The sequence below is a fragment of the Python bivittatus genome, unplaced genomic scaffold (assembly GCF_059951505.1).
Source record: "Python bivittatus isolate LINGU-HERP-01145 unplaced genomic scaffold, Pbiv_v1 ctg000700_np1212, whole genome shotgun sequence".
NCBI classification, from domain to species: Eukaryota; Metazoa; Chordata; class Lepidosauria; order Squamata; family Pythonidae; genus Python; species Python bivittatus.
This window is the reverse complement of record NW_028277098.1, coordinates 9,117,184-9,143,278: the sequence shown is the minus strand read 5'-3', so window position 1 is coordinate 9,143,278 and position 26,095 is coordinate 9,117,184. Positions and strand designations below refer to the sequence as shown.

Genomic DNA, 26,095 nt, shown 5'->3' with positions numbered 1-26,095 from the left:
TTGGTTTTCAGGAATACATAAGTTTCAAATCGTCATAAATGTGCAGGCAGCTTATGACCCTTTCAGAAATACCTTTTAGAAGATGGAAAGCCTACTCGGAAGCACTGGGAAGAAAGGACTGCTAACTGAGTTAGTATTTCAGTCTCGATCAATGTCATTGGAAAGAAGTCTGTTTCCGGGAGCCCCCCTCGGTTATGGTACATAAGATGAGTGGCCGCATAAGTCTTTTAAATAATAAATAACAACTCTGCAGAGCAATCTTAAAACTTTAAAAAAGTACATCCATACTGTATATTCATATTTTTTTCTCTAATGCCTATTACATCCAATAAAGCCTTATTTTTGAGGGATTTCTTTAAGAGTAGATTAAGCTTTATATGTGGACAAAAATGGTCTGTATCAGGACATTTTTGCTGGAGAAAGGGATGGTCAATGTGTAAGTCAATATAAAATTTAAAAACCCCATTATATATGAGTCTGATACGTTTAATGAAACACATATATTCATATAAACGTCTACTCTCAAATAAATCCATTAATGCAGTGTACCTTGGCACCTCTAAGATGTGTGGACTTCAACTCCCAGAATTCCCCAGCCAGCATGGACTTCACCTCCCAGAATTCCCCAGTTACCAAGGTTGAGAAACACTGCATTAATCACTGAATAAGCCCATTAAATACAACAAAATTCATTTGTAGATACATGAATGTAGGACTGTAGCCTTCTGTTATCTGTTGAATTTTAATGAGATTATAAATGCAGATGCCCAAACGCCACTCAAAATCCTAGAGCTGTTAAGTCTACTGAGAAGTGACGCTTATCCATTGTAATATTACCTAGAGTAGTTTTGCATTCCACAAATGTGAAACTACAAACTTTATAAGTGGTGCAATAATGCTTAACGCAGCTATGTGATAAGTAACCAAGAAGCCTCAGAATAGATGGAAAGAATGACAATAAACCAGAAGTGGAAATTACCTGGAATTCTTTTGTGTGACAAATGCTCAGGCTTTGCGCTAAAGAGAGGGAGCAGAATTAGTGAGGAACTGAAACATTATATGTCAACTATACTTTATGGCATCTTTCTCCAGCTACCTTATAACTACCAGCAGTGTGGACTTTCACAACTTACGTGACCTCACCTAGCATATGCTTTCAAAGGAGTGCTCTATAGTACTACAAGCCCACAACTTGACTGAATCGGTAAAAGCATCCTTTGGATATTTCTGAGATTTAAAAATGATTATGGACATGGTGTGTAATCACCTACTGAGGCAGAAGCACTTTGTTTCTAACCCAGTAATAAGCCCTTTGGCAATTTAACAGGTGAACCGAGAGTGCAAGTGGTAAATAATCTCTAATTTCTAATGGGGAAATTCATGTTCTTTATTAGATAGTTATGTAAGCATGGTGGCTGTGTGAGAAAGGCGTTTTGCGCATGACTCCATGGAACTCTGATCATCTGTTTGGCAGCCGTGGCACTAGGAGAAAGCTTTAGCCTTGGCACAAAATGATGTGAATTCTCTCCCAGTAACTTTCTCTGTCATGGGGGAATTCTCCCGCTCCCCCCACCCCCGTCTTCCCCTCCTACTGCAACATCCAAGGTAGATCCTTTCTGCAATATTCATAGCTTACCCTTGTCACTGCTGGTATTAAACAGGAAAGGAAGCAAGCAAAAAGAAAGGAGAATGGGGGAAAGCTTATGGAATGGTGGATATGAAAATGAATTTAGTGGATAAGCAATTGGGTAGGAGCCAATTCCAGGGCAAGATCCCTCAAGTGACCAAAGCAGGATAACAGCACTTACCCATTTTCCTCCTAAAAAGCAGATGTGGGATCCATACAAAATGCAGCAGCAGCAGTAGCAATAACAGGAGCAGATGAAGAATTGATCCGTCTTGGTGCCCCTAGTTCTTCAAAGTACTTTTAGTCAGCTTCTCTTATAACTATGGTGACCGAACGTCCTTTATGATAAAGGAGTGTCCTTTATTTCAGAAAGCTGCCCTTTAGATTTATTTAATTTAATTATTTATTTTCTTGGTTTTGCTCTTGAATTTTCTTTCGTAAAGCAAAGTTATAAAAATAAACCATTAATTATTTTTATCCTGATGAACCTCTTTCAGATTTGCCCCTTTTTCAGGGTTGTCCTTTATTTTTTCCAAGAAAATATGGTCACCTCCACTGTGACCATATCTGTGCCTTGAGAAAGTACTTTGTCTTGCTAATTCTATCATTGCAATTAAAGAAGCCATGACCCTCCGTGGTCCATTTGCAATATATTCTGCCCACTCTATTCCAGATACATAGTTCCCTGAGAATTAATTCAAATAGTACCATTAAGCCCTGGGGGAAATGCGTATCCCCTACCTTCTCCACAAATTTACATTCTACAAAAATATCTTTAGCCCGGCGATGTGAGTTCTTATTTCTTTTGTTCCAAAGAATTACAGATAATCCATAATATAAAATGTTTTAAAACAGATCATCCAAAAGTTTATTTTATTTCACAAAACTATGTAGCTGCCCATCCAGTGAACAGAAATAAAACATAACCAAAGTTACATTTTTTTTAATAGTTCTAAATTTTGTTATCTGCATATTTGGTTGTCAGTCATCTAAGGTTATTCTATATAATATGGGTGGCTGTATACATTCTTAAAATTAATAAATAAATCCAATTCAAAAGAAACTGGGTTGAGGCCCCTAAAGATTACATTATCCACATATCAAACAAAACCATCAATAACCTGGATTGTGACCATGAACTCCTGAGCTACCTGCGACTCCAGGCCCAGCAAAGACAGGCTGAAATCCCTCAGAACTATGAGCCTGGGAAACTCTACCACCAGCCCAACCATAGAGTCAAGCACCTCAGGCAGACAGGCTGCCCAGTATTGAGGGTGGTACACAAGCAGCAATCCCACCTGATCCTTACGGTCCAATTTCACAAACAAGGTCTCACATCCAGCTGCTTGTGAAAAAGCAACCCCACAAGCCACCAGAGTCTCCCAGTCAACAGTGACTACACACTTACCCCTGTCCTGGAGTCTCAGCTGATGCCACACTCAAGACCCAGGTGGGTACATCTCCCAGAGGTGCATCCCCCCACTTGTGCTCAACCAGATGTCAATCATGCACTGCAGGTCAGCCCTCTCATCCATGATTACATCATAGTAGAGAGAGGCCTTATTACAGATGGACCTGGGATTCAGCAGCAGTAATAGCCAAAATACTGGGCCTCTGAAGCTCTGATGACCAGATCTCAGAGTTGAAGATCTCTTCTTCATGAGACATGAAAGAGATAATTTGCTAGGATTTTCTAAAGATTCTGTTTATTATGAAAGCTGGAGAAAATTATATTTCTATAGAAGTCACATATATACATGTCATTCATGTGGTGTTATACATCAAAGAGTTCAGACAGAAACAAGAAAAATACTCTATGTTCAACCTGATTTTTCATATATCTTTTTCTATATTTGTGATTCTTAAAAGGAAGATGAAGAATACTGTAGTAAAATTTATCTTTTGACACAGAATCTTCTAATTTAAGTTCTTAAGAACTTAAATAAGAACTGCAAGAACTTACAGTATTTAAAACTGAAAACATGTTTGTAAGCTTCGTATTAGAGCCAGTTTGGTGTAGTGGTTCAGGTATCAGGCTAGAAACAGGAGACCTGAATTCTAGTCCCGCCTTAGGCAAGAAACCAGTTGTGTGACCTTGGGCCAGTCACTCTCTCTCAGCCTAGGAAGCAGGCAATGGCAAACCACTTCCAAAATCTTGCCATGAAAACTGCAGGGGCATGTCCAGGCAATCGACAGGAGTCAACACAAGGCACAAAAGGAAGGGGAAAAAAACTTTCATGGATATACATTAGCCTAGAAAAGTGAAGACAGTTTCAATTGAATATATCCTAAAAAAGGAAGCATTATGAATGAGAAATATGCTGAGAACAGATTCTAACAATGGGTAACTGGAAATATTCATTCATTCATTCATTCATTCATTCATTCATTCATTCATTCATTCATTCGGCTGCCCATCTCAAATTCATGACTCTGGGTGGCTAAACATTTTAAAAAGTATAAAAACGAGAAAAAGAGAAACAGAAAAACAACACACATAGAAACAGCAGCCGGGGTAAAAACAGACATATAACAAATCAGGAAATCTTTACCGAAAAAAACATCTCCTACCCTTTTTCCCAACTGCAGCCATCCCCAATTTATTTTTCTTAAAAGCCCACCACTCCCGTCTATGTCCTGTTTCTGCTGAGAGCAGCGCACCATCGACAGAAACATCCAATTAAATTTCAGTGTTTACCTAATTTTCATATATTTTCTATCTCCAGTTATTGTATAGCCTTCCTATAGCCTTCCTATACATCTCTTCAATTGTTTTTGCTTATTTGAAGTATTATATATCTGTTGATTTTTTTATTGCCCATTTTTCTCCCCCTTTTTTCTGCTTTATAGTGGCTCTCGTTTTACAACAGGAAATGAAACTTCCCAATATTGTTCTGTTGTAATCATTTTATTTACTGTGTTTAAAGTTTCACTCTCTTTCTCTAAATCCCAGTGGGTTTTTTTGTTTGTGCTTGTATTTTCTTGTTCCTTACTGCTGAAATCCCCTGCTTCCTGAGATCAAAATATCTTCATCAGTTTTGGTCTTTAAATTCCACTAGTAGAAATCTTTGTTCTCACTGGTTGCTACCCATTAGGAGATTTCTCTTTAATTCCTTCTTTCTTGTTTGTCTCCTCTTTTTCCTTTTTTTAAAATTTAATTGTAAGCTTTTTAAAATTGCCTTATTTTTCATTGTATTTACAGTATTTTACAAACTGCACTGTTTTGAAGATAGCGTAGAAGTAATGCAGTCAGTTATTATTACTACTATATTTCTAAGATTAATCTTAGATCTATGTCACTCTGGCATTTGTTGAAATCTAAGTCAAATCAAATCAATCAAATCCAACTTTATTACAGTAACAGAAATCTAATTTACCCTGTTTTCACTTCAGTTGCTGTGTCAAACACAAGCACGCATGTATACATGGTAAACTCAGTGCATCTTTAATGAAAATGTCTTACCCCCAACCCTCGACCCACAAATTAAGAAAAGGTCTGCATCTAACATTTTTCAATCATTATTTTTAGTCTAGAGTGCTGCAGTAGGCAGGGCAATGATGCAAAGTAATGCGGGCCAGGTTTTTCTGTTTCTTTCTTGGGTTGAGAAATGGAGCATTGCTTCTTCTTTTTAAAAGCTTAGATGAGCATTTTCACATGCATCCTGCCTCAAGATGATAAGATTGGTTAGAAGGTCTGGGGGAAGGAGCAAAGGAGCATTTGAGGGCCTCCTATGAATATTCTATGCTGATTTCATCACACATGCATTGCTACTGCAGCATCCAAACTGTGTTTTAGAGTTTAGTGGAGGGAACAAAAGCTTGCTTCACTGACTTGGATTTCTATGTTCAACCAAAAATCTTCCCAAAGTGACTCACACCTTTGATTACTACTTTTTAGGGGGGGAAAATCAGTAAGAGATAATTAAGTATATCAACATCACAAAAAACAAAATAGCGCATAGAAACTGAAAACCAGAACGGCTCTTGAGCAGCTGCTTATAAGAGGCAGAGCAAGTAAAAACTCTCTCTCCAAAATTACTTGAAACATAATCTGTTGCAAGGCTGAACTAAAGCATGGGCTAACTCATCCACAACACAGGCCCAAAGATCACAACAACATTCTATCACATAACAAGAAGAACAACAATAATAGTAACAACCCCTACCACTTTTTCTGGTGTGTCATGACTTTACTATCTTACAAATACAGGTAGTCCTTGTTTAGTGACTGTTTGCAGTGATGAAAAAGTAATTTTGTGACCAATCCTTGCATTTATGACCTTTGCACAGTCGTTTCACTTAGTGACTGCTTTGCTTAACGACTGAGTTGCCAGTCCCAATTATGGTCACTAAACAAGGACTACCTGTAGTAGTCCTTTGTAAGCTGCCTGTGTAGCTTTCTTGACTAAAGAACAAGATTAAAATTCATGAAATGATAGAGAAGGAAGGAAATATATTTTTAAATTACTGCCTCCAATAGAGGAGAATATATGTAGCTCATGGTTGAATTGTGGAGTCTTTGACGCTCTCTGAGCTTGGCTGTTTGCTTGCAGGCATTTCATTACCCAACTAGGTAACATCATCAGTGCAAATGATGATGTTACCTAGTTGCACCTAGTCGCACTGATGATGTTACCTAGTTGGGTAATGAAACACCTGCAAACAACCAAGCTCAGAGAGTACCAAGGACGCCATAAATTACTATCTGTTCATGCTTTTCTACATTTGTTGCTCTTGTGCAGAAAGCACACAGAGAAAGACTGACCATCATCAACAAGACTCTACCATTCTTGCACTTGGTCACTTGATTAGCATGTTAAGGACTTAGAATCTTTTGCTTCCAAGAAAAGATGAATGATACAATATGTTATTGATATTATAGCTTTCATCAACTGAGCATGGGCAAATATGCATATACCTTCTGAGTTTGGACCAAAATACTAGGCTTACAATAGCTTTTAAACCCTAGGCCACTGTGGTATTGGTCTAACCCTGCTGCAGACAGTCTGTAGAACCAGTGTTGTTGTTGTTCAGTCGTTAAGTCATGTCCGACTCTTCGTGACCCCATGAACCATATTGCGCCAGGCCTTCCTGTCCTTCACTGCCTCCCTGAGTTTGCTCAGTTTCATGGTCATTGCTTCCGTGATGCTATCTAACCATCTCATCCTCTGCCGTCCTCTTCTCCTTTTGCCTTCAATCTTTCCCAGCATCAGGGTCTTTTCCAAAGAGTCCTCTCTTCGCATTAGGTGACCAAAGTATCTGAGCTTGAGCTTCATTATCAGTCCTTCCAATGAGCAATCAGGGTTGATTTCCTTTAAGATTGACTGGTTTGACCTCCTAGCAGTCCAGGGGACTCTTAAGAGTCTTCTCCAGCACCACAGTTCAAAGGCATCAATTCTTCGGCGCTCAGCCTTCTTTATGGTCCAGCTCTCACAGCCATACATTACTACTGGAAAAACCATAGCTTTGACTATGCGGATCTTTGTCGGCAAGGTGATGTCTCTGCTTTTTAATATGCTATCTAGGTTTGCCATAGCTTTCCTCCCAAGGAGCAAGCGTCTTTTAATTTCATGGCTGCAGTCTCCGTCTGCGGTGATTTTGGAGCCCAAATAAATGAAGTCTGTTACTGCTTCCATTTCTACCCCTTCTATTTTCCAGGAATTAATGGGTCCAGATGCCATGATCTTAGTTTTTTTAATGTTGAGTTTCAAGCCAGCTTTTGCACTCTCCTCTTTCACCCTCATCAAGAGGCCCTTTAGTTCTTCTTCACTTTCTGCCATTAGGGTGGTATCGTCTGCATATCTGAGGTTATTGATGATTCTCCCTGCAATCTTAATTCCGGCTTGTGATTCTTCCAACCTGGCATTTCTCATGATGTACTCTGCATATAGGTTAAATAAGCAGGGTGACAGTATACAGCCTTGTCGTACTCCTTTCCCTATTTTGAACCAATTGGTTGTTCCGTGACTGGTTCTAACTGTTGCTTCTTGGCCCGCATACAGATTTCTCAGGAGACAGGTAAGATGGTCTGGTACCCCCATCTCTTTAAGAATTTGCCACAGTTTGTTGTGATCCACACAATCGAAGGCTTTTGCATAGTCAATGAAGCAGAAGTAAATGTTTTTCTGGAACTCTCGTGCTTTCTCCATGATCCAGCGAATGTTGGCAATTTGATCTCTAGTTCCTCTGCCTCTTCGAAACCCAGCTTGTACATCCGGTAGTTCTTGGTTCACGTACTGCTGAAGCCTAGCTTGTAGGATTTTGAGCATAACCTTGCTAGCATGTGAAATGAGTGCAATTGTGCGATAGTTTGAGCATTCTTTGGCATTGCCCTTCTTTAGAATTGGAACGTAAACTGACCTTTTCCAATCCCGTGGCCACTGTTGCGTTTTCCAAACTTGCTGGCATATTGAGTGCAGCACTTTAACAGCATCATCTTTTAGTATTTTAAATAACTCAGCTGGAATACTGTCATCTCCACTAGCTTTGTTGTTAGCAATGCTTCCTAAGGCCCACTTGACTTCACTCTCTAGGATGTCTGGCTTAAGGTCAGTGACCACACCAGCATGGACATCAGGGACATTAAGATCTTTCTTGTATAGTTCTTCTGCGTATTCTTGCCACCTCTTCTTAATCTCTTCTGCTTCTGTTAGGTCCCTGCCTTTTTTGTCCTTTATCATGCCCATCTTTGCACTAAACGTTCCTTTGATATCTCCAATTTTCTTGAAGAGATCTCTAGTCTTCCCCATTCTATTGTTTTCCTCAATTTCTTTGCACTGTTCATTTAAGAAGGCCTTCTTATCTCTCCTTGCTATTCTCTGGAAATCTGCATTCAGTTGCTTATATCTTTCCCTTTCACCCTTGCTTTTCACATTCCTTCTTTCCACAGCTATTTGTAATGCCTCATCAGACAGCCATTTTGCTTTCTTGCATTTCTTTTTCCTTGGGATGGTTTTAGTTGCTGCCTCCTGTACAATGTTACAGACCTCCGTCCATAGTTCTTCAGGCACTCTGTCTACCAAATCTAATCCTCTAAATCTATTCATCACCTTCACTGTGTACTCACAAGGAATATGATCTAAGTCATACCTGAGTGGTCTAGTGGTTTTCCCTACATTCTTCAATTTAACCCTAAATTTTGCAATAAGAAGCTCATGATCTGAGCCACAGTCAGCTCCTGGTCTTGCTTTTGCTGTCTGTATAGAGCTTCTCCATCTTTGGCTGCAAAGTATATAATCAATCTGGTTTCGGTATTGACCATCTGGTGATGTCCATGTGTAGAGTCGTCTCTTGTGTTGTTGGAAAAGAGTGTTTGCTATGACTAGCTTGTTCTCTTGACAGAACTCTATTAGCCTTTGCCCTGCTTCATTTTGTGCTCCAAGGCCAAACTTGCCTGTTATTCCGATTACTCCTTGACTTCCTACTTTAGCATTCCAATCCCCTATGATGAAAAGGACATCTTTTTTTGGTGCTGGTTCTAGAAGGTGTTGTAGGTCTTCATAGAACTGGTCAACTTCAGCTTCTTCAGCATCAGTGGTTGGGGCATAGACTTGGATTACTGTGATGTTGAATGGTTTGCCTTGGATACGCACTGAGATCATTCTGTCGTTTTTGAGGTTGTACCCCATTACTACCTTTCCCACTCTCTTATTGACTATGAGTGCAACTCCATTTCTTCTAAGGGTTTCTTGCCCACAGTAGTAGATATAATGGTCACCTGAATTAAATTCACCCATTCCCGTCCATTTCAGTTCGCTGATTCCCAAGATGTCGATGTTCAATCTTGTCATCTCATGTTTGACCACATCCAGCTTGCCTTGGTTCATAGATCTTACATTCCAGGTACCTATACAATATTGTTCTTTACAGCATCAGACCTTCTTTTCGCTTCCAGATACATCCACAGCTGAACGTCCTTTCGGCTTTGGCCCAGCTGCTTCACTCTTTCTGGAGCTACTTGGAATTGCCCTCGGCTCTTCCCCAGTAGCATATTGGACACCTTCCGACCTGAGGGGCTCATCTTCCGGCGTCATATCTTTTAGCCTTTTAACATTGTCCATGGGGTTTTCTTGGCAAGGATACTGGAGTGGGTTGCCATTTCCTTCTCCAGTGGACCACATTTTGTCAGAACTCTCTGTCATGACCTGTCCGTCTTGGGTGGCCCTGCACGGTATAGCTCATGGCTTCACTGAGTTACGCAAGCCCCTTCACCACGACAAGGCAGTGATCCATGAAGGGGGTAGAACCAGTAAAAGTCTGTAAACACACTTTCTCTTTTGATATAACTGAGCCTCTTTAAACAAGGCTTTTTATCTTGTCTGAGTTTTAAGAAAGAAGGGAGCAATGATTTTCCTTGTTTTTGAGAGAAATTTCACTGAAACCACATAAAGAGAATGTCTAATCCAGACCTAATAAAGGAATTTTATGAAATAACATCATATTATGAGCAGATCCCATGTTAAGCAAACTGTGTTTCAGGAATACCTGTCTCCTTTGCGTAACCAGTGAATTTAATTAAAGTTACTTCCAAGGTAATGCACATAGTCTCAAACTGAGATCATCAAAAGAGCTGCATGAGGACACATTCCTTGGCTACAACAGAGGAGCCTTTTCACACAGTGATAGAAAAGTCTCTAGCATCAAAATTGAGAAAGTGAGGAGGATCATGATATACCATTAAACATACATCTCATAAATAAGTTACTGTGAAATAGCTCTGAAACCCAACCATTTCACTCTAGCCAGTCAACTGGCAGCATTTTTCATAAACCAGAACAGAATGCTTGGTTGGGTTGATACATAATATTTTGCTCAGGATCGTACCTAAGATGATATAACCTAGGAAAGCCATCCTATAGCTGCCAAAACCCTGTTTTAGTTTTTTTACTCTCTGCTTGCTGAACAGAGAGAACATTTCACCTTCGGTCTTTTTCTCATTGGCTTTCTGTCTGCTTCAGTCTCCCCATCAGGCAGTTTCCTTTCTTAATTCTTTGCCTAGGAGGCAGTTCTTGCCTGGCAGAGGCTCTTGTGGTGAGGTGGCCAGGGCTGGCAAACTTCAACAGCCACTACCACTGCTTCTTCTCTTCCTTAAGGAACCCCAGTTTCCTGGTTTGCCTTCCCTAGCCAATCCTTGCTTTTCTGTTGCCTTAACAGCCTGATGCCATCTGAGAAGTGGCATCTGCCATGGAGTGCAAGAACAGGTGTGCATTCCCAGAGGGTAGCACTGCTCAGCAGAAGAAGCCTCAAGGTGCCAAGTGTTCAACTGCACAGACTAGCCAATGAAGGTCCACTGTTGCTAGGAGACCACTGGTCATTCCAACATACATTGTTCCTCCTACAGGAGTGTTTCCCATGGCTCAACCTAAGCATCTACATGGCACTCAGAACCTACAGGGTATTGTTGTGGACTGCATGTGTTTGGGACCCCCAGTTTATTGGATTTCAGACTTAGATTTGAATTTTTCCATAAATATTTGAGCATTACAGAGGAATTATTTAAAAGAATATTGATTCTGTAGTTAGTTATTTTCAATTGCCAGAAGATTAGGGAATGCATATTGATAAAGGTATGGCTGAATAAATAACGGGAAATTTAAATAATAACAAGGATTCCTAGTGCTCACACAGAAAACTGTGTGTCTAACACAAGACATACCAGTTACAGATCAGCCTTGGGGTTCTAGAAAGAGCCAAAAATTAGCTGCTCAGAAATCTCCATGAATTAGTTGCTTCCCTGAGCTCTATTTCTGGAGAAATATGTATTGGTATGAAAGTCTCCCAGCTTTCCCTTCTCGGTTAGGGAAGCTGATTTCCTACTATAAACCCTGACTCCCAACCCATGATTTGCAAACAATAGCAACTGAAGGCAACATCAAGCAAAGATGGTATCTGTTGACTTTCCACTGGAAACAGTATGCCGTCCCCACAGGATGTCCTATGGTAGGGCCAGGGAAAATAAGAGAAAGTGATTTTAGGGTTTAATTCTGTTTTGATATCAAAGATACAACAGTATGTTTGGATTTTCATTCTACTTTTTTCACGTTATTAAAGTTATATACTTTTTGTAAAAACAGGAAATGGAAGATGAAGTAAGTAGAATAATGGACCTTTTATAATTTCTCAACTGATAAGAATAACCCCAACTGCCGATGAGAGCTAGAATTTAGTTCTGTTTGTGGAAACCATGTATTTTCCACCCAATCTTAAAATACTGCTTCATTGCATTTCTTAATTACAAAGATCACCTCCAAGCCACTCTAAGACCTCTGGTTTGCCCCAAAGCATTCCAAGTCACAGCTGATAGCTAGCCATGTAGGTTCCTGCCCAGTTACTGGAAAAGTGTTTCTCTTGTCATGTTTCCACTGACACTCCTTAAGCTTCCCTCTGAAGGGAGTGAACATACTATATATAGCTTCATGTTTTATAAAAGTGCTGGATTGATAGCCTGCAAACTGATGTTCTTTGTTAAACTACAAAGCAAGAACAACAATGCACAGCTGCAGTACAAGCTTCCTTCTGCCACCCCCAATCCTGTGCCTCAGTCAGTCAGCCCTGAGTAAGGCAAGCCTCCCCACAGGAAGTTCAAGCCCTGTCAGGACAGCATAGAGATCACTCCCGTTGCTTTGCAATACAAGATGGCCTTTCAAGAAAACGGAAAGCTGCAGTTTTTAAAAAGAAGCCATTCTTACCAGAGAGCTCTTTGATAATATTATTATACTTGCTGGTACTTTGTTTTGCTTTCAAAATAACTTTCAGCTCTAGTTTTACATTACAAACCATGGGAAATCACGTGAGTTATGTGAAACCAGCAAAGCAGGCTGTATGAAGAAATTGCTTTAGTTACCTTGGCCGGAAAGTTTATTTCCTTGCAAGGACAAAGTGAATACTGTAAGACAACATAACTCTTTTCTTCCATTGTTTAGAAGACACTAATTTCCAAAACAATCAATGCTGGCAGAACATAAAACAGGAGACAGAAGTTCTAGCCTGAATATAAAATGATTTGGTTTCACATACTGTAACTATATGTATTGAGCATGAAACTGAGCAAACTCAGGGAGGCAGTGAAGGACAGGAAGGCCTGGTGCAATATGGTTCATGGGGTCACGAAGAGTTGGACACGACTTAACAACAAATTATATGTATACATATATACATACACACACATATACATACATGCAAAACATTATGGGAATAAAATGGTAATTTTTTAAGAATCTCTCTCTTTCTCTCTCTCGCACACACCCACCCACCCCTCTATTACCACAATTCCTTGGGAAAAAGGAAAGAGAAATAATGTGATTGTGTCCGATGATTCCATTTTTTTCAGTGTAACTGTGAAAAAACAACTTACTTTACCACACTGATAGGTTTGCTGGACTTGGCTTTTATAACTCACTGTATCTTCTAATCTAAAACAGGCAACGATATTTTAGCAAGCAATTGTACATTCCGGCCTTCCCTAGCTTAATACTCTCCAGGTGTGTTGGGATGACACATACCCAGGAATTAGTACTCCTGCCAGGGTTGATTTCTGAGTAGACTTGCCTCAAATGGAGCGATCAGCCTTCCTCACAGCTCAGTAAGGTAAGTCTCCATTGATTTATGAGAAGAACAGAGAGTGACTTGCAAAATACAAGTGCCACAGACTCTTAGGGTGTAGTACTGTGATAACATTGCCATGAACCAGGGGTTTGAGGTACATTCTGGATGCAATGTAGAGAATAAGTAAAAAGAATCAGTTTACTTCTAATTATTTCTGGAAAGAATTTAGTGGGGGGGCAAAAGCAACTACAAATGCATTTTTCTCTTTCACACACTTGCATTATATGCAATCAAGCTTTGCACTAAAATATCATACATGAAAATATAATTCTTGCATATTTTATACAAGTCCATATTAACTCCATTAAGGCATTAACTTTTATGGAATGGAAAAATGAGATGTGCCATTTCTATTCAGGTAATGATTGGAAGAATCAAATAATAAAAATGTGGGTAAAGCTGATGATTTTAGCTTCCAAATTTACCTTTTATCCTAAACATTTCTAAAATTTGTTTGCAGCCTGGATAAAATAACATAATGAAAGTAATTCTGATAATATCCTCTTTTTTAAATACAGATAGTCCTCGTTTAGTGATCACAATTGGGACCAGCAACTCAGTCATTAAGCGAAGCTGTCGCTAACTGAAGCTGCAACTGTGCTTATGAACTTACTTCAGCTTTCTTTTGCTTTACAGACCTGCAAAGATCGCAAATGTGAAGATTGGTCATAAAGTTACTTTTTCATCATCACTGTAACTGCACTCAGTCACTAAATGAGGCAGCCATTAAAAGAGGACTACCTATAGAATGACTTACACTTGTGATTAAGCAAGCAAGTAAATGTAGCATGATTCTTGTTCCCTTAGCTAGACTCTTACTAGCTCATCTATAGACATCTTCTAATCCTGCAGTTCACAAATCATACACCATGAGCGCATGGGTGTCACAGCAAACTCACAGGAGTGCTGTGGAATATTACATTTTTGCAATATCCATCTCCAAAGCCAGGTTTTGCCATATCATAACAGTGCTTACAGGCACTATGAACCAAGAAAGTTTGGGAACCTCTGCCTAACCCACTATTTGCAAATTATACTCAAACATGTTACATTTATTGAAACCAGAAATGTGGATATGCTGACAGATCTGTCTATAATGGCCTGCTGAATTCATTGGCATGAGGCTTAAGACATTTAAGAAAAAAATAAGGATGTAGAATAAAGACTAATGGCATGACAGAAAATACTACATATAAAAAGACTGAGTCATACAGATGTAAGGAGCACTAAAGCTGTACTCTAAAACCATACCTGTTTTCTATCTTCTTACTACTCAAAGAACAAGAACCCTGTAGTTTCTTTGAGGGATAAATGCTGAGATACTCGAGATGCTAAATATTGTCTACCAAGTGTTTAGCTCCCATAGTGAATTAATACTGGGCACAGAATAAGACACAGACTGGATTACAGAACTGGAATAGCAAATGACATACCCTTACTTTTAAAATGAATTTTCAGAGCCCAACTCAAATCTATGAATATGCACTCCATCATAATCTCTTAAAACACACCATTGTTTTAAACAATTCTCTTTTCCTTTCTTCATTACTTCTTACCTATCGAGGAGCAATTCCAGAACTTCCTTTGTAGATGCAAATCCCCTGTATGTTGACAGAAATATGCTGATGTAGGTAAAGTCGTTGTCCCCAAATGCTGTCAATAGGTTCTCCACAAGCTTTTCTAGGGTACCCGCTTTTATTGTCCTGATCTTACAGGTTTCATATTGGCTGACAGTGTGTCCGGGGGGAAGTTGGTCTCCTTCAACCTGTATTAATAGACAATTTAAGAAAAAAAAGGGGGGGGGAGAATTAACTTTTACTGGTAGAAATAGCACTGCCACAAAATATCTTTTCATGGGTGATGAAATGGTCTGAAGCTTTAAAGTAGTTACAGCTTTACAAAATAGAGCTGGTACTTGAGAACACCTGGATAAGAGGAAATCATGTCAAAGCAGCTGAGTTCATACAGGGAAGCAAACAACAAATAATTACACAAACAGACCAATTCAATCAATCTTTTGATCACTATGAATTCTGAAATATCGAATTTGACTCAGCAGATTTTGTGGGCCATAGGAGGTGGGATAGCAGTTGACAGTCAGGGAGGCCTAACAGCTTTCAGAGGCCCTGTACCATAACTAACCAGATGTGAGGCCCTGTGGTTGAAGCTGGGCTCAAGGGAGCAGATAGGGTTGTTGCATCTGTACCAACTTCCCTACCATGTAGCAACATCCCTGCCTGAGCTGCTGAATTCTATCACACACATATTTTATATATCAGAATGGTTAAGAACTTTGCTTAACACAGCAAAGTTTGCTGGCTTGAAACCTGGCAGAAACGTTTTAATTATGATTTTTTTTTCTTGAGTAGCTAAATTTCCCCCAAGCTTTTTTTCTTTTTTAAATAAGTCTAAGGGTTTATTGTTTTACTACTTTTCCAGACACCTGGGGTTTCACCCCCAGGTCTGAGATAATCCAAATAAACCTATGGTTGCACTGTTACATTCCTCCTTTGTTTGTATTTCAGGGATCAGACACCACACTGAACTTTTTAGATCTACTTTCACTCTTGTTGCTAAATCATTAGCAAGCATTTTTTTCCTCAGTGGTTCAACATAGTAAGATCTCATTTCAAAAAGGTAGATAGACTGAGGAATCTGCATTTCAGTGGATTGTTAAAGAAAAAAAAGTCAAGAGAAAGCTAACCTATTAACAAATAGGATGGGTGTATTTCACCAGATAAAAGCAATTATTCAGCTGGCATAACTAATTAGAATATGTGCAAAAGAATTACATTATTGTCCTGAAGGAATCAAAGATTATAACTTAGATAATCAGGCATGAAAGACTTTCAAAAGTTCTTCATTCCCAGCAAATAAGGTGTTTGTAGACAAATAGAGCAATCATTCTTTTGGAAGCTGGCAAATTATTGACAAGGTTGCAGAGGACAGTCTTCCATATTTAAGCATCTAGCAAAACTGGAAACCAGCAGTGTGGTGGGCATGACCTTGCCCATAAATATGGGGAAAAGGAGAAGTCAATACTTCATCAAACATTAGCAGGCAGAGGTAGCTCACTGCAATAGCCTCTTTCATCTATCTTTACTAAAAAGATGACTTCATGTTTGTGAAACAAAGGTTGTGTATGTATATCTGAGTGAAATATGTATTTCAATATATCTATATCTGTAAGAGGGAATATGAGAGGGCATGGCTCTGTGTGTGTGTGTGTGTGTGTGTGTGTGTGTGCACGCGTGAGAGAGAGAGAGAAATTAAATGGATGCTTACAGATGTATCCATAGAGAAGCTGACCTAGCTTATGTACTGCTGGGCAAAACCACATGGCAGCTGTTCATATAAACACTTAACCATGTAGCTAAGTTAGTGTGCAAATCAGCTTTCCAGCAGTGTAGTTTCCACAAAGATAATGAATAAACCAGTCTAGGAAGATGGGAACTGAGAACAAAAGAGGGATGGGGAAAGAAAAAAAAAAGGTAGGTACTTAGACAATATCAAGGGGTGGTGGTGGTGAGACATATCTAATTTTTTTCACCACTTGTATTGAGTTACTTTATACAGCTGATTGCAAGATCATACTATTAGGGACAGGATGCATATGCCCATCCCTTTATTGGTTACAGATTTCACAGAAGAAACATTATCAGGCAGTATTTTAAGGCAGTGAGGTCTAGAAGACACCAGCAAAAGAGGAACTCCAACACTTGCACTTAAGATTGTGAAAAGCACCCATGAATATGTTACAGAGAGTAATCCAACTGAGAAAAGCTCAGTGACCTCACTGTTGTTTATTCTCCAATTTCTGTTACAATATCAAGGTATGGGAGGTGAAAGGGCCTTTTTCATTGCTGTGAAATACAGTCACCATACAGATCTGTCTTTGCGATGGTAGAGCTTTAACACATCGCATCACTCTGGTACAGAGGATCCTATGCTGGCCCGAATTCAATTTCACTTATCATCATCCTTGGTTGTTAAAAGTACAACACTGCCATTAGCTACCGCTCTTTCTCTTCCTCCCAGCTATTTGTTGCAGCTAAACCATTGCAGCCTTTTGCAAAATATTTCAGGGTTGTTGTTTTTTTAATGTAAAAGTGGTAGCACAGATGGGGAAAGCACCATGTAAGATTTTTCCCCCATTTCACCATAAAAGCATAAAACACAGAAGGCAGCACTCCACATTTTACAATTATCTGCAAATTCATACAACTACATCTTGTCTTAATATTTTGAAAGGCACCAGTAACTCTTCCTTGAATACTCAATTTCTTCATTCCTTCTTTTGGGAAAGCTTCAACTAAACTAGGAAGCTTCTAATTAACTATTAGTTCCTATTCTGTCATAGTTGAGGAAAAAAGAATACAAGCTCCAGTTGACAGACAACCATCCAACTTGAAGCAGACTCTAACAAGCAATAAGAAATAGGACAATGGTGCTAACATGGGAACGGGTCCTCACAGCAAATCCAGATGTCTATTTTGCCTCCACATTTACACCAACAGCTCTAACAGCCCCAACAACTTATATACAACATTAAAGACATGCTTTTCCTCCAATATGATATATGCCATCATCTGCCAACAATCCTCCTCTGAATTCTATGTAGGACAAACAGGGCAAACGTTGTACAAAAGAATTAACAGACACAAATTTGACATCAGGACTCAAAACAAGGACAACATAATATCAGAGCATTTCAACACCCTCAGGACACTCTATTGCAGACCTGAAAATAACCATTTTGGAAAATTTTAGCAGCATAATCAAATGGGAGATTGCTGAACTCACATACATCAAAAGTTTTCAGGCAATCCCAGAAGGTCTGAATAAAAACAATGGGCTTTTAACACATTACAATTGTTAATTTATAAGGTACTTGTAATCCGTCTCACAAGTAACTTGCATCTGTCTAATCACCCTGTCTTCCCCTCCCTTCCTCCCACCTCATCCCAATTTAAATCCTATAACAGTCTAGCCATTCCATGATCTGATGAATGCCATTTAATAAAATTTATTAGTCTGAAAAAGTGCTCTTTCTGATTTTTAGCTTCCCAACGGTAAGCTGTATTGCAGACAGTCATGGTTACTGCAGCAGAGGCAAGAGTTAAGATTCCTTCTTTGCAAGCCACAATCCCAATAAAAATGATCAGGCCATTAGGCCTGTGATTAAATATGTATGCAACTAACCTGTGAAGGTTTTTTTTCAATCTTATCCCTATTTTCCCTATTTCTTTTCTTTGTACAAATAAAAATTAGAATGTGGCTTTAACATTCCAACAAGTTTTCAACACACTTCATTCTACATTCACATTTAATTCATTAGTTCAGTTTATAACTTCCCCCAATAATGCTTAGTAGTTAACAGTTAGAAATAACACCCACCCTGTGCACACCTCCCAAAATACCTAATGGAATACTAGTTACCACACCTGGTTATTCAATTCAGGGTCAAACAGAAACTTGAGTAAAGCTCTTCCAGAAAATATTCAGACTTGGGCTTTGATGGTTCTCTAGAGGAAAGGAATTCTCCAGTTGTGGGGGAGACATTAAGAATGCTTCTTTGCATTTGTGTGTTTAAAAAAATAAAAGCACATTTATCAGCTACCAACAACAATATGCTTGAAGTCATTTGAAGGAACATCTGAGGCATAATTTTGGTCTGCATTATTAAAGCAGTTCTGCCCCCAAATTTTTAAAAGAGTCTTGGCAGGCAACCATTCAATAACACTGACTTGTGGAATAAGACACTGCAGGCTGAGTTAGCACGCTAACAGGAAACAGCTCAATCTGGATTCAATCAGAGACTGTCTCTTTTCTGACATGATTCCTGAAAACAAGGGGAGATTTTTGGGTTTGCTTTTTGGCCAACTGTCCACCTACAAGTAAACCATATTGATTGCTTTTCAAAGGGTACTTCTATAGCTAAAGGACAATTTTCCATCAGCAGGACTTAAGAATGAAGAACATATGATACCTCATTGAAGGTCAAGGAAAGTCATGTTGCTTTTAAAGGATTATCCTCTTACTTGCACATTTCACTGTTATTTAACTAAAAGTTCCACAGAGATGCCCCTCACCTGTATGAGTTTCTACTGTTCCAAATCAATGTCTACAAGTAACATTTCCTTTGTTTTGTTTTTAAGTGCCTTCAAGTCAGTCTTGACTCCTGGCAACTGCATAGACAAGTCCCTGCAGTTTTCTTGGCAAGATTTTGGAAGTGGTTTGCCATTACCTGCTTCCTAGGGCTGTGAGAGAGGGCCTGGTCCAAGGTCACCCAGCTGGCTTTGTGCCTAAGTTGGGACTAGAACTCACAGTCTCCTGGTTTCTAGCCTGATACTTTAACTACTGCACCAAACTGGCTCAACATTTCTGATATATTCTGTCCCAAAAGATTACTTCCCATAAGAATGTGGCCTTTAGTAGTAAAATGGTTGTCTGCTCAGGTCTATATAAACATAAGAAAGATATACAGTTATTCTTTTATTAAAAATATCCTGACTGTCCCTCAGGGTAAAAAAAAACACCTGTAAATGAGTATCCCAACCCTATGAATCTGTGTTCAGAAGTAAATCCTTCTAACTTCAACCATACTTTCTCACATCTCCACGCAAACAGGAATCTGTCAGTGTTTCTCCCTCAAGGAAATCATGATGGAAAAGTGAGTCTTAATTTTTTGAACACAATTACAAATTTCTGCAAATTTAATTGTTTCTACAAACCAAGAAGTGATACTGGGAAGTAGATTGAACTGATGAAGAGAGAGAAATATAGCGGCAGACTCTGGGGAAGGAAGATTTGCAATAGAGGATTAGCAGGTCAAAGAGAGGTTAAATCAGTACTTCTGAAACTTGTTCCTTCATTACCCAAAACCCTAACTTCAAACAGTCACTGAATGAATGGTCGTAACTCAAAGACTACCTCTGTTATAAAAACAATATCATTGAATGAGCTTTATGTCATTTCAACAAATTACCACTGATAATTTAATCAATTTTCATCTTAATAGGAATACTTTGGGGGATTTTTGAATATATTTTAGTACACATGGCAATCTTTAAGTCAATTTAAATGTCTCTATTGTGACTGGGTAATGGGCTCATTAAACCACTTTTATCCAATTTTGGGTAATTTACCCAGGTTTGGGAAACACTGGGTTAAACACTTTCATCTCCTTTGTTACATATCCATCCCTTCATTCATCTTGCATCAACAAAACAGGGCATGAGAACACATGCTTCCCAAAGGAACAAGTAGTTCTATCTTTGAAGTATATGGAGTAATCACTGATGATAATCACCTCAGACTGAAAATGTTCTGTATGCAGAACATGTACTTCATGAAAGCAAACGCATCTGATTAATAGTATATGTCCTCTCACGAATGGTTTTGCTTACATGTGTAAGAATGTAGGAGAGTTTTCTTAAGTGCCTCTTGGGCCATAACGCATGATCAGTGAGATGCACGCAGTCTGGTCAGTTTATTTATTTTATTTTATTTATTAAATTTACTACCTGTTACTCCCTGGTCAGCCTATGCTGCGTATATAAACAATGCATAGAAAGCAAGTTGTTTTCTAATTAGTATTGTTGAAGGTTATGGGGTAATTTCATCGAGGTCTAAGAGGCTATGTGTATTCATTTCATGGCTGTACTCTATCTCCAGTTATACACAGCAACTCTTGGATGGGGATACAGGTTTCTGTCCACACAACAAACTACTTATTCATTTAACCTTGGAATTGCATTGGGGGTACTGGATGCCTATCCTAGGTCTTATTTGGGGTTCCATTCTTCCTACTCTTTGGGGTTGTTTTTTGTTTTGGATATTGTTCTGATTTAGCTATGTATTACTTTTTCTTTTTGTTTGATGATGCATGCCACCCAGAGCCCTTGGGATTGAGGTGGGTTGTAAGTACTGTCAAAGAAATAAAATAAATACATTTTGTATCCTTAATAATAGCATTCAAATGTAATGCTACTTTATGAAAGGTTAATGGGAATATCAAGGAATTTTACTTGTTTATTTTTTTAAAAGAATACATTTGCTTAATAGCTGCTGCTATGATAAAGGAAAAATATGTGGATTTATCTGATATTAAAGAAATGTAAGGTATAACCATAGTAATAACCGTGATCAGTTCCCAATTCACACTGGTGAAACAATTACTGTATAACTTTTCCCCGAAAGAATAATGGGAGATTTAGCATGGAATCTTTTCTCTATATTCTCTATGTGTCTCCGAAGGAAAAGGGGAGACTGCTAACCGCTAAAGCAGTTAAACGCTATTTTAGATAAACCCATAACATTTTCTGCAGAGATGTATTTCTCCCACACCTTGCTGACTTTTAAAAGGTTGGCATGGTTTCTTTCTTTCTCTTTTGATGGATAGCATTTTTAGTTCTTTTAAAGAGTTTTAATAATTTTTGAAAGCTACCTTGAGTCTGAAAGAAACCCCATAGTTTAGTTTAGAATTTAGGTCTTTCAAGCTAATCTGAATACCCAAAGCACCATATCTGTAGAACAGGGCATGCTGAGTACAACAGGAAGCAGCATCTACAATATAAATACAGACTACTTAGATCTCACCAGACAGCTTGTTTAACAATTAAGACAGTGTGAATGGGAAGGATACTGATGTATTTGTAATATTACAGAGTAAGAGCAGTAATGCCATTAGCTTCAGAATCCTCACTAGATAATACATAAATCTTGAGATGGCCTAGAAATTTTACAGACAGAAATAATTAGAAATGTGTCAGAACTAGCTGTTAGTAATAACTCTTAAAAAACAAAAAAACAAAATTGAATCTGCAGTTGTCAGCATCTGAAATATACTAGCCATTTTTAAGAAGAATCAGTTACCAAATCTATCACCCATGCCTTTGTTCACATATGTGGGCAAACGTACATCTATAAAGGCTTTGCTTTAAGAGGTATGTGGCAATAGGAAAGGTATCTCACTGTCATGTAACCAGAAGTCTGCATATGCAATGGAAAGTCCCTTTAATCTCATCCTTGCAGCTCCCCACTCAAAATCTGATTTGGATGATGACAGAGGTACAGAGGGCTGCTAAATAAGAAATGGGGAGGTAGCCTCTGAGGCCAAACTCAGTGAAGGCAACAGAGTTTCATTTTCTATCAGGTTAAACAAGGGAAGTGTAGAGAATCAAAGAGACAGCCTTGAAGCAAACCATTATGTAAACCAAGAGGACAGAAACATTCCTTAAGTAATTCCTTAAATTACTTTATATTTATTATTTCAGTGCCACTCCTATGAAACAGTTGAGTAGCATTACTTCACTACACTTATGACAAACTCTGAATATGTCAACTTACTGTATATTTGAGTTGTAAAAGTTCAGCTCCATTCTCTACTGAAAATTGCAAGATTTCTTCTCTGCCCTTCAAAGAATGCAGTACAAGTTAAGCTGCTCACCTACTGTAAAGCCCGCAGAAACAGAGAAAGTAATTCCAGATGAGTAAACATGTCTCCTGAGTTTAAAACAGATTTTAAAAGATGATGCTCATGTTAATTACATTGCATAACAAGAGCACAAAACTTGTATTACACAGACCTATTGCAGTTTGGGTCAACCAGATTGGAAAAACGACTCTGGCTTGAGATTAGTGTGTTTATTTTAACAGTAGAAAGCATTGTAATAAGAAAGCCAAAAAGCTTTTAAAAAAGAGAAAAGCAATGAAAAAGATTTACTGAGGAATTTCAGAAACAATTTGTTTAACCCGTGAAAGATAAGAGATTTCCTCTGAATTCAGAAGATGCAGAAAGGGAGCGGTAGCTAGAATAGACTTTGCAACAGAAATAAAGGTTCATTCCTTAAGGATATTATTCATTCCTCCTAACGTAAAACTGGAGTTACTTTCATGATTGAGGCAGCATATAAATTGATAATCAATCAATAATAAAACTAACCAATTAAGTGCATTTATTTAATTGAAAAAATACAAATGATTTTCTTTGCCAAGAGAATAGATGGATACATCCCATTCATCTCAGTAGCCATGTGTTTATATATTGGCCAGCCAGAATAATGCACCTGACATCTTGGACCCTGCCTTCCAAAGCTTTCTGCACAATGCATTTGTACTTAAAATACTCCAGGTCTCTTTCTTGGTGGTATTGCAAGTGACTAACCTGGCTTTCACTCTGGAATCTGTTCTTACTGTTCATAGTTTTTCATTATAATCGTAGATGATAAAGAAATGTTCTTACCAGCTCATACCATCATACAGCCAAATTATATATTATGGTAAATCTATAGTTATCAACAAAACTCATTGCATATCCCATGATTTCCCACTTTGTAACAGTAGTGCAATCAGTAAAACTTGTTCATGATTTCAAGACATTCTTTGTCCCTGTTCTGTGTCAATGATGCAGACAAGTGACTACAGAACACAATACTGCTATAACACATTGCACATTCTACTAGACCAGCCTTTTCCCACCTGGTGTCCTCCAGATGGTTTAGCTCCTATAGTGCCACTGGGGGATCTCAGGTGTCAGCTGGAGCTCCAGGCCAGGAAAGGCTGCACTGGACATTACAGAAGGATTAATTTATGTAATTGAAAAAATACAAAAGATTTAGGGAATTAGGGAATTAGACATATGACGACCATCACACACTTAAGCATCACATGGATCTGAGATAAAAACTAACAGATAAGGCACTCTAACACTAATAGGGCTTTGGCATTTCAATATACAAGGCGGCCAGTGGAAGCTTAACAGATATACAAAACTGATATTTTGTTGCTCAAAATTTCCATCAGATGCATTGTTTTAATCTGCTTTATGATAAAGGGCAGTATTGACATTGTGCTGGGACTTGTGTAAACAGAGACATTCCCATCTCTACCACTACCACATTTCTTTTTCTAAGACAGGCAAGTAGCATCTAGTTCTTGAGATATTTCTCTGTAGTCTTGTCAATTCCTGCTTGCATTGTTTTAATTCAACAGAGAGAGAATACATATGCACTTACCCAGATGCACTTTCCTCGAGTATGATACTGGGAACGATTACAATCTTCTTTCATTATTATAAGGATTACATTTAAAAGGCAACATAATGCAAGCAAAAACAACTAATGAAATTATTATTTCTATACCCTATAATTCAGGTGAGATTTTGGATCTCTGTAGATTAGGCATTACAGAAGCTGCAATTTTGCATTTAGCAAAAATGTTATTACAGGACAGATTATTTGGAATTTATTATATTGCCTCCAATCTCTGAAACTGCCTCCAGGAAATAAAGAAGGGACATTGCTTTGCCTAACTGCTCGCCATCTGGTACAGCTGGATTAGCTAGCAGTATGGACAGACCTACTGCAATGCTATAGAGGGGGTAGAAGTGAATGGTTGGGGCGTGACTGAAAACATCCAGTCTTTAGCACCCTCCAGTTTTATTAATCTGATTGGTGAGCCAGTATAAGAAGGATAACTGTGTTCCAACCCAAATTAGTTTACTTTATAATCAGATTAATTTACTTTAAAATATGGACTGAACAAAATTGACAAGCATCCCCTTCGATGGCCACTTCAATTCTGAGAAAGCCAGAGATGTTAAATCATTTCCTATTTCAAATTCAGAATTTTGAGAACCAGAATTCCATCCATGAGAAGTGATAAACTAAGTTAATTCTAGCTTAGAATAACTCCCCAAAAATCTTCCAGTATGGATATTCAGTTTAATTTCAAATTATTTCATTCTCATTTATCTTTATCTGTAAGGAATCTGAAGGAAAAAAAGCAGTTATTAATTAAAATAAACAAATGAATACCCTATAGGCACCTAGAAAACTGGCATGCAAAGACAATATTTGTCTAGACCTCCTTTCCCTGACTTTTATTCTTCTATCTGCAGATGGATTGATTGATTTGTAAAACATTGAATCACTTGTAGCCTCAAAGCTCCCAAGATCACACCTTGAAATTTAATGGAAAACATTTATTTTTGTTGTCATAATTCTAAGCTTCTGGTAGGACATCTTGATTTTTAAAATCCCAATCCCCATCACCCCTCCCCCAAAAAGAAAAGAAGGCCTTGCTCCTTGTAGTGATGTCACCACCGAAAGCCATATACATACACTTAAGTATTTCATCATCAAAAGATGCAGGATTTGGCAACGTGAGTTTGGTTTCTCAGTTCTAGCTCCTTCTTACCAGATGTTGTTTTTCAAAATAAAAAGCTGTTTGTGTCTGCAGAAGGATGGAACTCTCATCACTTGATTAAACATGCAAATGAGCCAAGCAGAACGATGGCCAGTTCAACAGCAGGCTGAAACACTCAATAAGAGGCTATAAGTGGACTCTGCAAGCACTGAAACATGTCTGTGCTTCCAAGAACACAATTAGGCACCACACAACTAAGTCTGTCTAAACAGTTCATAGTACAAAACAACAGGAGGTTTTTGTCTCTGATGGACTATTCAGTGAAAGCGAAAGGTGAGAAACTTTTTTTTAATTATTTGGATCATGCTGTTCCTTCAAGAAGCTAATCCCATTATAACCATACATACCCCAGGCCTGAAAACAGTTCAGGTGATCTTGGTCCAACTTCAGTACTCTAAAACAACTCACAGCAATAGCCTTCAATCTTTTCAAAGCCAAGAACTAGTTATAAGACCAACGCATCTACCTCTAATTTTAGTATTTCATATTTTTATCTTTCCCCCTTTCCATTAATTTCTTTCCAATTCTCCCTCTGCTTTTATCTCCTCTTCCATTTCTCCCAAAGAGATGGGGATGATGCTACTTGTATGGTCACTGTAGGTAAGATCCCAACCTAGCTGGTGTTGAAGATCTAACTGAAGATCAAATCAAACT

At 38.4% G+C, this 26,095-nt stretch overlaps 1 protein-coding gene across 2 annotated transcripts in view; it reads right to left on the bottom strand.

Moving 5' to 3' along the window:
• Positions 1-26,095, bottom strand: part of RGL1 (ral guanine nucleotide dissociation stimulator like 1) — a 94,031-nt gene that overhangs the window by 50,781 nt on the left and 17,155 nt on the right. For both annotated transcript variants that reach the window (XM_088154392.1, XM_088154391.1), the window contains exon 3: positions 14,788-14,996. In XM_088154392.1, the coding sequence (XP_088010518.1) occupies positions 14,788-14,996 (209 nt within the window). The remainder of the gene's footprint in view (positions 1-14,787; positions 14,997-26,095) is intronic.